Source organism: Oryctolagus cuniculus, chromosome 4 (genome assembly GCF_051225735.1).
Source record: "Oryctolagus cuniculus isolate XC-2025 breed Fujian yellow rabbit chromosome 4, ASM5122573v1, whole genome shotgun sequence".
Lineage (NCBI taxonomy): Eukaryota > Metazoa > Chordata > Mammalia > Lagomorpha > Leporidae > Oryctolagus > Oryctolagus cuniculus.
This window is the reverse complement of record NC_142870.1, coordinates 63,821,569-63,834,638: the sequence shown is the minus strand read 5'-3', so window position 1 is coordinate 63,834,638 and position 13,070 is coordinate 63,821,569. Positions and strand designations below refer to the sequence as shown.

The 13,070-nt window shown below is 36.6% G+C and overlaps 1 protein-coding gene across 14 annotated transcripts in view; it reads right to left on the bottom strand.

Moving 5' to 3' along the window:
- The window catches only part of LOC103350560 (leukocyte surface antigen CD47), a 166,636-nt gene that overhangs the window by 139,841 nt on the left and 13,725 nt on the right, over positions 1-13,070 (bottom strand). For 10 of the 14 annotated variants that reach the window (XR_011387854.2, XR_016232420.1, XM_008266989.5 and 7 more), the window contains exon 2: positions 8,597-8,944. The exons of 2 other annotated variants lie outside the window; for them this stretch is intronic. Coding sequence is in view for 9 of the 12 variants with exons in the window: in XM_008266989.5 (XP_008265211.2) it covers positions 8,597-8,944 (348 nt within the window). In the remaining 3 variants the exon portion in view is untranslated. Of the gene's footprint in view, positions 1-8,596; positions 8,945-10,884; positions 11,044-13,070 lie in introns of those variants that run through there. 2 more of the 14 variants (XM_089330727.1, XM_089330734.1) reach the window with 2 other exon arrangements.

The window sequence follows — 13,070 nt, the reverse complement described above, 5'->3', positions numbered from 1 at the left end:
TCCCTGCACCCAAGTGGGAGACCGAGTGGAAGCTCCTGGCTCTTTGGCTTTGGCCTAGCCCAGCCCCAGGTGTTGGGGCCATTTGGGAAGGGAACCAGTTGATGGAAAATTTCTCTCTTTCTCTTTTTCTTTCTCTACTCCTCTCTCCCATCTGCTTTTCAAATAAATAAATCTTTTTTTTTTAAAGAAAAGAAGTTTGATCTTGAAGATGCCTATTAAAAACGTCACAGGTTTAAAATGTTTGTTCAAAACAGGATCCCATATTATTGTGAAATAACAGTCATCCATCCAAGTAGGGTGTTTTCACAATAACTATACAACATATTTAGTCAGTTATAAAAGTTTTAACTTATATTTTAAAATAAATATCAAAAAATAATATTAAACTCAACTTTTCCAAGCAATCAGAACATTAAAAAGGACAACAAGAATATGAGACCATCCAAATAAAACAAAAAAAAATCCATGTTTCCTTAATTACTACCAAAACCTCCTGTAATGTGTTTGTTTCTCTTTATGGAACCTATTTAGATAGACCAAAAGTCAAACCTTATGGATAAGTACTCATATGTAATTAAACATGAGAATAGCATATATGTAAGGTTATTAGTATACACCATATTATAAAGGAATGTAAATAAGAAAACCTGGAGTAGAAGAATTATCTGACCCTGAGAGACAATAAAACACTCAAAATTGTCTGATTACATGGAACAAAGTAACAATATTATGAAAAAAAAGTAATAAAAGAATCAAGGTATTCATTATCCTAGGTTTCTAAAATAAATGTTTTTAGTGTCAGGTCACAACACAGTCAAAACAAGGAAGAGTAGAGAGCTCATAGAAGCAGACAAGAAAGCTGAGGTAAAGAGCCATCAATTAAATAGAAACTCACAAATGAAGCTGGAGTGTAGAAGATAGATGAAATAATTTAAAGAACTGATTTGAAAATTAAGGATCAAAATGTGTTGTGAACCTAGGTGCTTTCATACAGGGGGCAAAATTCCAGTTTCGTAAGTGCACTTTTGATATTAATGCTCAATATTTAGAAAGCGTATAAATAACTCCTTTCTAACCCCAGCCAACCTATTCCCATCAAAGATTCATTTTCCACACAACTTTTACAACCTTATTATGTTCATTTAGCTATTTATCTCTAGCTCCTTAGGAAATACTGATATGGACTCCAGGCTCCCCATAAGGAAAGAAAAATATAGGAAAGTAGAAAGGAAAGAAAAAATATAGGAATGCAGAAAAGAAAGAAAAAACACAATTCTCCTGGGGCCCTGAGGGAGGCAGAGAAGGAAGAAACATATACAATATAATCTACAGATGCTGTGGAGGCTGCCAAAGGGACCTGACTGAGCACTCTGCACACTTCTGTGTAAAACTGGCCATTCCAATATCAGCTCCCTGATTGGTTCACATAGCAGGTCTCCTTAGCATACACATGGACCCATCAAGGAGAGCTTCTTGCTTTAGAAACAAAGATCTGAACCAGGCAGTCCTAAGAAAGAAATCTGGTTAAGCAGCCTTGGGCGCTGGCAGCCCTCCATGAAGTCCTTGCCAGCTGCCAGGAAGTCTTCTCAGCTCCTTTCAACAAACTGCCTTGCTTTGCTCAATCTTCCTTGTTTATGTGCCTCATTCTTCATGGTCACGAGACAAAGAACCCAGAAGAGAAGAGGAGCTGCAACACAGAAAACTGCAATGCTCCTAGATGAACCAGGCATAAAGGAGACACGAAGGCCCGATGGATTGAAGAGAAGCTATAATATAAGAACTTTAACACAGAGAGCTGCAGCATAAGGAGCTGTGAAATGGGAGTGGGGAGTTTCTGAAGAGATGGGCAAAAAGAAGAATCTGCCGCATCTTTCCTGGATAAATTGCATATCCAAGTGACTAGAGCCATAGACTCCTCCTGACTCAGTTCCTGTAACACTGACACCAGAACTTCAACAATTACCAGCCATTTTACTTTAGGACAAAGATAATTTTTTTTCTCTTAACCACAGCTTCACTTACCAAAAGCCTGTATTACTTTCTCACACAGAGTTATTTTCTTGTTTTTAATTTCTAATCTTAACACTCATCTCTTTTATTTTTACCCAATTTATTTTTAACAAATATATTCAAGATTACTCAAGAAACTGAATGTTCAGCCAACAGGGTTATAATTTTAAGTCATTTTCCTGTCCAAAAAAAAAAAAACTTATTATAAGAGTAAATTGTGCTTCATACATAGGAAGCACTGAACATTGTACCACAACTTTACCTGCATTATTTGTTCTTAGGTCAAAATTATACATCTATGATTTTCAATATCTAACCAGCAAATCCAGGCACAAATATGTATTAATGACTCTGGAGTCACCTTTATTTTATTTTTCTTGACAAATTAAAATCTGTCAGGGATTTACCTAAATTTCATAAACCAAAAGGCATTTGGGTTAATTTGTGTTTTAACTTAATGTGAGTATTCATTTATCTGCAACGCAATCAAAGATAGATTTGCAGGATTTTACCACATAGAAACAACAAATAACATGCACAAATTCGTAACACACATAACAGCGCTTATTCCATAAAAATGATGACTACAACATGGACAATACAAAACATAAAGAGACCTTAGACAAATAACAGATACCAGAATGCACTCAGTCTGGACCCTAACCTCCCACAGGGGTTAATCAGATGCTCAGCAATCAAGCTGAATCCTGCCTCTATTTTCAGGAAGTTCTCTACCACCAGAATCCAAAGGGCCAATTTGCCAAAAACCCTTTTGAGGGGCTGATCAAGAACCCAAGAGAGGCTGAGACCTGCAAAGAGGCTGACCAGAGAAGCAAGGAGGGAAACAAAATTACTCACCCAGAAATTGAACCAAGTTATAAAATGAACTTGTCAAGTTAAAAACAAATATCTTAAAGCACAGATCTCTAACTATGAAAAGGAAAAGCTCATATTAGCATAAGAGGTATTACCTCATATGATCATTCACAGGCTGCTACTAAAGGCTGCAGACATCTTCAGATTCCAAGCCAAACTCAACCCTAGTTTCTTTCAGCTGAAAAATACCTTAGGTCAACAATCCCCACTAGCAGACTGTCCCAGAGTCTGAGAAGTACTTATGCAGCTACAGGATACCTCCCAACAGCACCAGCTGGCCAGGAACACGTGTTTGACAAGACAGACATGCAGGGTTAGAATCCCTTTGTGATTTCCAGTTTGCTATATAACTCACCAAAACTTGTTGGAGAAATTGCTATAAACTCCTAAAATTCAATCTGCTTGCCCAATGAGCAGCACACCAATTACTGCCACCAGAATAGTGGAAGAAAAGTAGTAGTAGTAGTTTATTTGCAGTTCACAGAGCAAAGTGTCAGATAATTATCATTCAATTACCACACTACCCAAGGAATTGAGGCAGTGAATCTTGCACAGTAAAGTGGGGATTAAACAATGTAAACAATGCCTGATCAGCTCATGTGTGGGTCTCTGGTTGGTCTACAGTGCTTGTGGCTGTTCTTGGACTGTTCAGTGGCAGGAGGACAACACGATGATTTCTGAGGATGATGTAATGGCAAAGTAGGCCTCAAGGGGCCCAAAATACCCCCAAAGATTAGGGATCTTAAAAAGTTCTGAGATCTTCCTGGCAAGATAAACTCAACACATGGGAGAGACTCAGCAAGGGGAAAATCCTCCTTTACTGAATATAAATATGCAAGGGGCCATGTGGCAAGGAATGGGTACAACCCTAGTTGCTGAGAAAAGTCCGTGGCAGACATTCAGTATGGTTATTTGTTAGACTACAGTAGAAAACTAACAGAAGGTTCTTACAATGCCTTCATGTTATCATTATGAACACAGTGTGTCTCATGCTGACAATGTTAGCAAATCTGTTGATCTTGAGCTAATGGCTTTAAAACAAACTTAATAGCTTACAGAAAAATATGTTTTAAGAACTCATATTTTTATATCATTAAAAAAAGAGATAGAAATAGTCATAACTAATTTAAAACTAAAATTATGTACTTTTAGTATTTGTTTATTTACAAGGTGTTTTCACAGGAACAATACACCATGGTGGTAAAAATACTTGGTTTTGAAGATAGAGAACTCAAGATTAACATCCTAGCTATGACTTTAACCTTGAATTTTTATGTTTGCCCATTCATTATGTAGTAAAACTTCCCTCAACCTCCTGGAGTTCCTGAGAAGATCACAGGACATAGCATACTTAACACATCTGGCATAGACTGAAATAAATATTCAGGTTTTCACTCTTATTTGCAGTATGATCATTTTCCTAAAATCAGGATAATGTCTTAGTCATCACGGAACCCATATTGCCCAGTACAGTGCCTGTGATAGAGGCATTTTTCTCATTTTGTTAATAAAAAATTAGAGCTATATGTTTCTTTTCTAAGTTTTCTGAAGCTAGAAAATGGCAAAGTGTAGAGAAAGACTCCTAAATTAACTCCTATGTTCTTTGCCTGGTAATGTACATAAGCACCAGAGTTATATAAACCTATATAATACAGTGTTTCTATGTATTTGTATTATGTATTCAAAATAGAGCACAAAAATGGTCAGCATTACTTGCTTTTTATTAATGTTCTATTTTATCTGTGTTTGCAAAAAAACTATAACATAATAAAAATGGTTTACAGCCAGCGCCGCAGCTCACTAGGCTAACCCTCTGCCTGCGGCGCCGGCACTCCAGGTTCTAGTCCCAGTTGGGGCACCGGTTCTTTCCCAGTTGCTCCTCTTCCAGTCCAGCTCTCTGCTGTGGCCCGGGAAGACAGTGGAGGATGGCCCAAGTGCTTGGGCCCTGCACCCGCATGGGAGACCAGGAGGAAGCACCTGGCTCCTGGCTTCGGATCGGTGCAGCGCGCCGGCCGTGGCAGCCATTTGGAGGGGTGAACCAACAGAAGGAAGACCTTTTTCTCTGTCTCTCTAACTCTGCCTGTCAAAAAAAAAAAAAAAAAAAAAAGGTTTCCAATGCCTCAATCCCCAAACTACACGACAAGGAAGTGTCATTATTACAACAAATTCATATTCCACAATAAGAATTATGTCCTATCTAATCTTTTTGTACATAGGAATTTTCAATTTATTGTATGTATTTTTTAAGTCAAAAATGGGTGTTAAATAGTGGCACCAAATGTTGATGAGAAGATGTGGAAACAGTGACCTACTGTTATGTTGCTAATGGGAATGTAAATTGGAAAGCCATTACGGAAAACACTTTGGACATTCTTTAAAAAGTAAACATATACTTACTATATAACTCAGTAATCAAAGTCTTTGGAATTTACCCCCAAAGAAATGGAAATTATGCCTATGTTCATGTCAACTGTTCATAGCTTTTTCACTTGTTATAGCCCTAAAGTATAAAAGTTAACCTCAAAAGGTCAATTACTTAATCATTTCATGTGTATAATATTACCAAAAGGACAAAAAGATAGGTGTAGAAGAAAAATTATTGCTAGCCACATTAGGTACACTGGGAGACAGAGGTATGGCTATGAACCCTTAACGTAAGGAAGATGTCTCAGTTGGTGGGTAACACTGTATCCAGACTGTGATGTTAATTACACAAAAGGGTATTGGATAAAATCATAGAAAACCAGATACACACTATATTATAGTGAATGTCCTGGTCTTCAAACTGACATTTTACATAAGATGTAACCATTGCAGAAGACTGGGTAAAGGGTACACAGCAAATCTTGCCCTTGAATCTTCCTGTGGGATCCATAATTACTTCAAAATATCGAAACAAATGTAAATGTTTCAAATGTCTCAAACTTTTGGTAACATTTTCTATATCCTCTATAATGAAACTAAGCTTTCCTATTTTAATGGCTTAAAAAGTTTAGCTCATATTTTTATAGGACATTTTGAAAACAAAGAAAAATAAAAACACTCACATGTAAAATTATAAACCATGTCTTTGTCATCAGGTTTTCCTTTCCCATTTTCTTTTTTTTTAAAAAAAGAATTATTTTATTTATTTGAAAGACAGAGTTACAGGCCGGCGCCGCGGCTCATTAGGCTAATCCTCCGCCTTGTGGTGCCGGCACACCGGGTTCTAGTCCCGGTTGGAGTGCCGGATTCTGTCCCGGTTGCCCTTCTTCCAGGCCAGCTCTCTGCTGTGGCCCGGGAATGCAGTGGAGGATGGCCCAAGTGCTTGGGCCCTGTACCCCATGGGAGACCAGGAGAAGCACCTGGCTCCTGCCTTCAGATCAGCGCGGTACACCGGCCGCAGCGCGCCGGCCACGGCAGCCATTGGAAGGTGAACCAATGGCAAAAGGAAGATTTTCTCTCTGTCTCTCTCTCTCTCACTGTCCAGTCTGCCTGTCAAAAAAAAAAAAAAAAAAAAAAAAAAGACAAAAGACAGAGTTACAAAGAGAGGTAGAGCCAGAGAGAGAGAGAGAGGTCTTCCATTCCACTGTTTCATTCCCCAAATGACCACAATGGCCAGAGCTGAGCTGATCTGAAGCCAGGAGCCAGGAGCTTCTTCCAGGTCTCCCACGTGGGTGCAGGGGTCCAAGGACTTGGGTCATCTTCTACTGCCTTCCTAGGCCATAGCAGAGGGCTGGATCAGAAGAGGAGCAACTGGGACTAGAACCAGTGCCCATAAGGGATGCTGACGCTGCAGACCTGGGCTTTAACCCACTGTGCCACAGCGCTGGCCCCTCCCATTCATTTTCATTCCATCTTCTGGCTACCAGTTTGCCCCTCAATGACCTATACAATCCTCCCACGTTACTATTCCCCCATGTCATCTTCTTCCATATCCAGGAGACTATACTCCACAGAAGAATTTCAACTGTTAGATTATCTTACTCAAGTCCATCCCAGTGCATATGGCTGAGCAGGGCTCTCCTAAAATATACACATTTGATAAAAGCTCCCTAGCCCAAATTTATATCCATAGTACTAGTTCTAATGTAAGCAACATTTCTGACCAGAAAGACTACCTAATCCTTCTTGCCTTCTGAGCCATCCCTTACCATTCCTCCTTGCATAAACCAGGTCTTTTACCTAAGACTCCGGGTCAGCTTCAGCAACTTAATACTTTATTTCATCACATAAACATCTCGGGAAGACTACTAGCATTTGCAACACACTTAGGTCTCCAATGAACTTGAACACATGGTTTCCCAACTGATACTCATTAGACTTAGTAGAATATACAAATCCAAGTTACTATTTTCATCCTTACCTTAGAAATAAGGAAGTTGGGACTCAGTGAAGTACTGCCCAAGATCACAGGTGAAGACCAAGTTGCTGAAGGGATATGACCCAGATCTCTTCAATATCCACCCCCAAGCAATGTCAAAATAGTTTATCAAACTATCGCAGTCTCAGACTAGGAACAAGCATTTTATAGCAGTAAAAACTGGAAGAACAGAAGACAAGGTGGATCAAACAAAACCATGCTGATCCTACAAGAAGCAGAGGGTTTCAAAGTGTTGTCAGTCCTAACATCAGTAATATGCCTGGTGATTCCAAACAGAGCACTCAAATAGAAAGTCAGAATGTCTTTCTATGATTGAAGAGATAAACTAGCACAACAAAAAATATAAAAGAAATATTTTCTTCTCCATCTAACTTTACTACTTTATACAACTCACCAACCAAAGTTTGTGGGGGGAAAAAGATAGAATCATGGCAAATTCAAATACATTAAATTAGATCTCCAACTCTCCTACATCTTGGCCAAGAAAATGAACATCAAAGCAACAATAGGCACAGAAAACTGCTAATCTGATTGTTAATCTCATTTCTCCTTTTAACCTATTCTTTTCTGAGGCAGCAGAGCTGGGACTTGCCAACCTTGGGTCATCATGTAAGGTTACAAAGCACATTCTAAAAATAATTGGAAAGAGGCTTAAGAATTCATCACATGCAAGAAAGAACTTTTGATGACAGCAAACAGAAACGCAGAGTACAGAGCAGATGACCCCAGGAACAAATTCCCAAAGAGAATAGCTCTCAAAAGTTCCATACTCGTGACAGAACTCCCCCATGATTTTAAAGCTGATCAACATTACACCACATTTATTATTAACCATCTGTATTAGATTCAAAGAAGGTCATAGGCCTATTTTGCTCCCTTTCTATTAGGATCAGTCTATAGCAAGATGAATAAAAAGGAAGGTTTCATAGAAGTTTTATTCCCTTTGTCTTTTTCTGTTGCTATAACAGAATACCTTAGATTGGGTAATTTATTTAAAAAAAATGAGCCTCATTTTGGCTCATGATTGTGAAGACTGGAAAGTCCAAGAACGTGGCTCTAGCATCTGTTTGGCATCTGATCAGACTCTTGGACTGTTATAATTTGGCAGAGGCCAGGAGAGGACACAAATGTGTGGGAACAAGAAAAAAAAGATGGCCAACTCACTGCCCAACATCCCATTCTGGTGATTAACTAAACACTCCTATGAGAATTAACCAGTTCCCTTGAGAAAGGCATTAATCCCTCTTTCTGATCTAATCGCCTCTTAAAGTACCACCTCTCAACACTGCCAGAGTGGCAATCATGGGTTTGGGAGGGCATAAACCATAGTCAAACCACAGCACTTACCAGTACGGTGTTTTAGTTCTACAGTTGTTTGACCTTCTCTGGATAATTCTGTAATTTCACATGTGTAGTTTCCTAAGAGAGCATCACTCATATCCATCTCCAAAGAAGCATCTCCTTTTAGTAATTTCGAGACATCAATTTTTGCAGTTGTAAAGTTATTGAACTTAGTGGTCATGTTTAGAAGTCCATCAAAGGTTAAAATCACATTTCCTTTATATCTCCATTTTATAAATAATTCACTAATCTTTTCTGCCTCCATATTGATAGCACAGCATGGAATAACAACAGTTTTATTACATCGAGTATATTCTACATATTTCATTTTATTAAATAGTAGTTGACTCGAACCTGAAAAAGAAAAAAAATATTTATTTAACTACAGAATTTTATAAGAGCAAATCCTTAAGACAAAGAACAATGTTTCAATTGTACACTTAAGCCATCAGTGCTACAACAGAAGAGACTGGCAAGGTAAAAAACATCAATGAATATTTTCATATTAACATTAATGGCTGGTAGACAATACCATATTTTTCCTACATTCAATCTCAGTAATTCAAAGTATACATTTCCAGGTATCTTTGGAATAAAGCCAGTACAGTAGTGCCAGCTTTGGAAGATCTAAAGTAATCATTATTGCCTAATGATATATATATAGGAAAATGTTGTCCCTAACAGAAAACAATTTTGAGCAGAAACTCAAACCAAATATTATATTCAGTCATAGTGTCTATACACTTCTATATAGTACTTGTTAAATTCATAAAAAAATTTGTGTGTATCTTTATGCTGCATTTCCAAAAAAAGTCAAGTTCTACTATACTTTAATATACAAAATAAATCAGACAAATAAAATCACATTCTTCCAGTAGAATGAAAAGTTTTACAATATCACTGAGAAAAAAATACTCCCTGTGGCTATTTTTTCATTGCAAAATATAGAGAGCAATACATATTTTGTCTTACAAGCCTTACGAAAGATTATTTATGATTGAAAGGCATCCTTCATCCCCACATTTCAATAAAACTACAATATAACCATTTCCAAATGTATATTATATGTGTCCCTCTGTCCAAGAAACTATTAAACTACTTAAAAGCTAAGAAAGGAATTGAAACCAAGAGCAGCTACTACTAAGTAAGGCACATTTTATCAACACATCTAAATAGGATAAACTACAACTGTTATCTTACCAAAGAGGAGTTGGGGACATAAATGCAAGTACCATTTAATTAAAATATACAAAAGAAAATGGAGAAATTGTAGTTATTTTCCATATCCTTCAGCCATTCATCAACTATTTTATAGTTTTTCTCTCAAAAAGCAAAGCACTAGCAACTAAAAATAAAACATCAACTTTGTAAATAATTCATTCTTAAGATTTATTCCTTCTATATTAACTGGATTAGAAATCAGGGGTATATGGGTTAGGCATTGTAATGCAGCAAGTGGCAGCTTAGGATCCCAGCATCCCATAGGAGCACCAGTCAGAGTCCTGGCTGCTCCCCTACCAATCCAGCTCTCTACTAACGCACCTGGTAAAACAGCAGAAGATAGCTCAAGTGCTTGGGACCTTGCCCCTATGTGGGAGACCCAGATGGATTTCCAGGCTCCTGGTTTTGGCCTGGCCCAGCCCTGGCTGTTGCAGTCATTTGGGGAGTGTGTCTCTCCACTCCTCTCTCTCTCTCTCTCTAACTCTGCCTTTCAAACAAATAAATCTTAACAGAAGAAATGGATGATGTTCAAAAAAACCTAAGTATAATCCTCTCTGCCACTTATTGGTACACAACCTTAAACAACTTACTTTTCTACGCCTTGGCTTATTCTTTAAGTAGCAGAATCAGCAATTAACACTGGGTTAATGTACAGAATTCAATGAACATCAAAAGAGAAAATGTCAGTGCATAAACAAGTGTTCTCTAATCAGTGCTGAGTACCAGAAATGTAGGGAGATACTATAAAAGGTAGACAACATGGCATCTTAATGTCATTCTCTGGAAATTTTCTGACTAGCAGTTTGAGTCGCACCAATTTTTAAGTGTCCATAGTTCACCTTTTCTTTTCTCAGTTCTCTAGGGTTCTACCCATTCACATATTAGGAAGACCCTAGCAAAACTGGGTCTTCAAATTGCATTCTCAAAACCTCACGCTGTAAATTATTTCCCCTGGCAGAGAAGCATGGAGGGAGAGGCCACACCTCACAGGGAGTCAAGAAAGGAGTGATGATGTTGGAATTACGAAGAAAGGCAAGCATGATGAAAGATTTTGAAATGGACAAGAAGATTACCAGGTGAGTTTTCAGTGAAGTGCTGGTCACTCTCTAAAAGATCCTTTGTATCCACTGGAATTATCTGATTCTATAAGGCTCTGCACTCCTCAGTGACTTTCACTGGGTTCTTTTACAATTTTGTAAGTTATAGAAAACTGAAAAGCAGTTGATTGGTGTCTATAAAAGATAAAAACAGATTTTTTCAATTGATTTCTACTTGCTGGAAGACAGGATTCTAAAAAATTATTTTTTACTGCCATGAGGATATTGACCAATTTTGCATCTGCTAACAAATTCATTTCAGCATTCCTGATTGCCTATAGAAATGCCTGTTCTTCCAATTTTCTTTCAAAAGAGTTTGCCATGGTAGTTCCTTCTAATTTGATGAGTGAAATAAAACCTGTGACACATGTTCACTTTATATTTGCATGAGTCATGGCTTTCTTTTAAAATTTATTCTTTAAATAATAAAAGAGGTAATATTGAAGAACTTGATTTTCCTATCAAATTTTCCAAGAATGCTCTAGGTAAAATAGAAGTGGTTGAAAAACATTCCATAATTTCTTAAGTTAGGTTTAGAAAATGAATTTTCCAGAGAATACAGAAAGTACTAATTGCACTATATGATTAACTGTAATAGAAATATTATATAGCTAAAGCAATTTAGGTAGAAAAACATGGTCAAGTAAAATTTAAAGTAAAATTTACTATGCTAAAACATAATTTGAAGGTTTTACACTAATAATTAATATGGGCATTCCAAAAATATTTTTCCAGCTTTTAACATGTATGAAAATCTATTAAATCATAAAATTGTCTTATTTGGAGTTTTTCTCTTATGCTTATTGACCTCTGATGAAAACAGAAAAGTGAAGCAGCATTCAAATAAAGGAAACAGATAATTAATGAATATGAAATTTCTGAATAAATAAGATATACTTATAGCAGTATAAATCATATATAAGTAGATAAATAGATGCCAGAATGACACCGGAATTACAGATAAACTAGTAAATAACATGGAAAAACTATTTTAATGGGAACAGCAAAAGGACTTTACAACTTGTATGGACACAGCCACCAACCCAAATCTCAGAACACATTTCTAAAAAAAGCTAAAAAGTTGCAGAGCAGTTGCAAGTAATCAAAATACAAAAATCAAGCTCAGAAATTTTAAAACACAAACATTTATTGAGAATGACTTGACATGAAATATTGGGATAGGATATGTGGATACAAAGAGGGAAGAATGTAGGAATTATCTTATAGAAGCTCACAATTCTCGTATGAGGCATGTTAAATATTTTGTATAACACAAGGTCATAACTGTTACTAACTCTGTATGGACACAGTGCTCTATGACAAAAGTGAACACTTCAATTTTCCCATCAAACTTCTTCAAGAAGGCTCTAGGAAAATTAGCAGTGATTGCCAAGTATACCACTATTCCTTATGTTTAGAAAATGAAACTTCTAGGGAATACAGAAAGCATAAACTACACATTATTATGGTAATAAAAATATTTTGTAGCTACAATTTAAGAAGAAACATCATGAAGTAAAATCCAAAATTTTCCTTGATAAACCCTAATTGAAATACAGTCTGAACTAATAACTAACATGGGAAATATCCCATACCTCTTGAACATTGTTTTTAATTTTTCTAATTTCTTTTTTTTTTTTTTTTTGGACTGAGATATTTCCAAAGATTTGTCTTCTAGCTCAGATATTCTTACTTCTGAGTCACAAAGTGTGTCATTAAAGCTTTCCAGTATATTTTCTATTTGATACATTGAATTCTTAATTCTAATATTTCAGTTTGATTTCTCTTCAAAAATCTTAATATTACAAGAAACTTCTGCAGCTATGGCATGAATATGCTTCTCATTGCTACTGAGTACTATCATAAAACCCAACATACAGGAACTTAGGAGTTCCTGAAGATGTGGAAAGAAAGAAGGCTTATTCAGTGAAATAAGAACAAAAAACTTTCCTAATTTGGAAAAAAAAAAAAAGGGACATTCAAGCATAGGAAGCCCAGAATTCCTAATAAACATCACCAGAAAAGATCATCACCATGACAAATTGTAGTCAAACTTTCAACAGTAAAACATAAAGATTCTAAAATGTGCATGAAACTAATGCAGATTACTTTCAGAGGCTCTCCAACTTATAAATATGCTATATTTGTATATTTTCATGTGG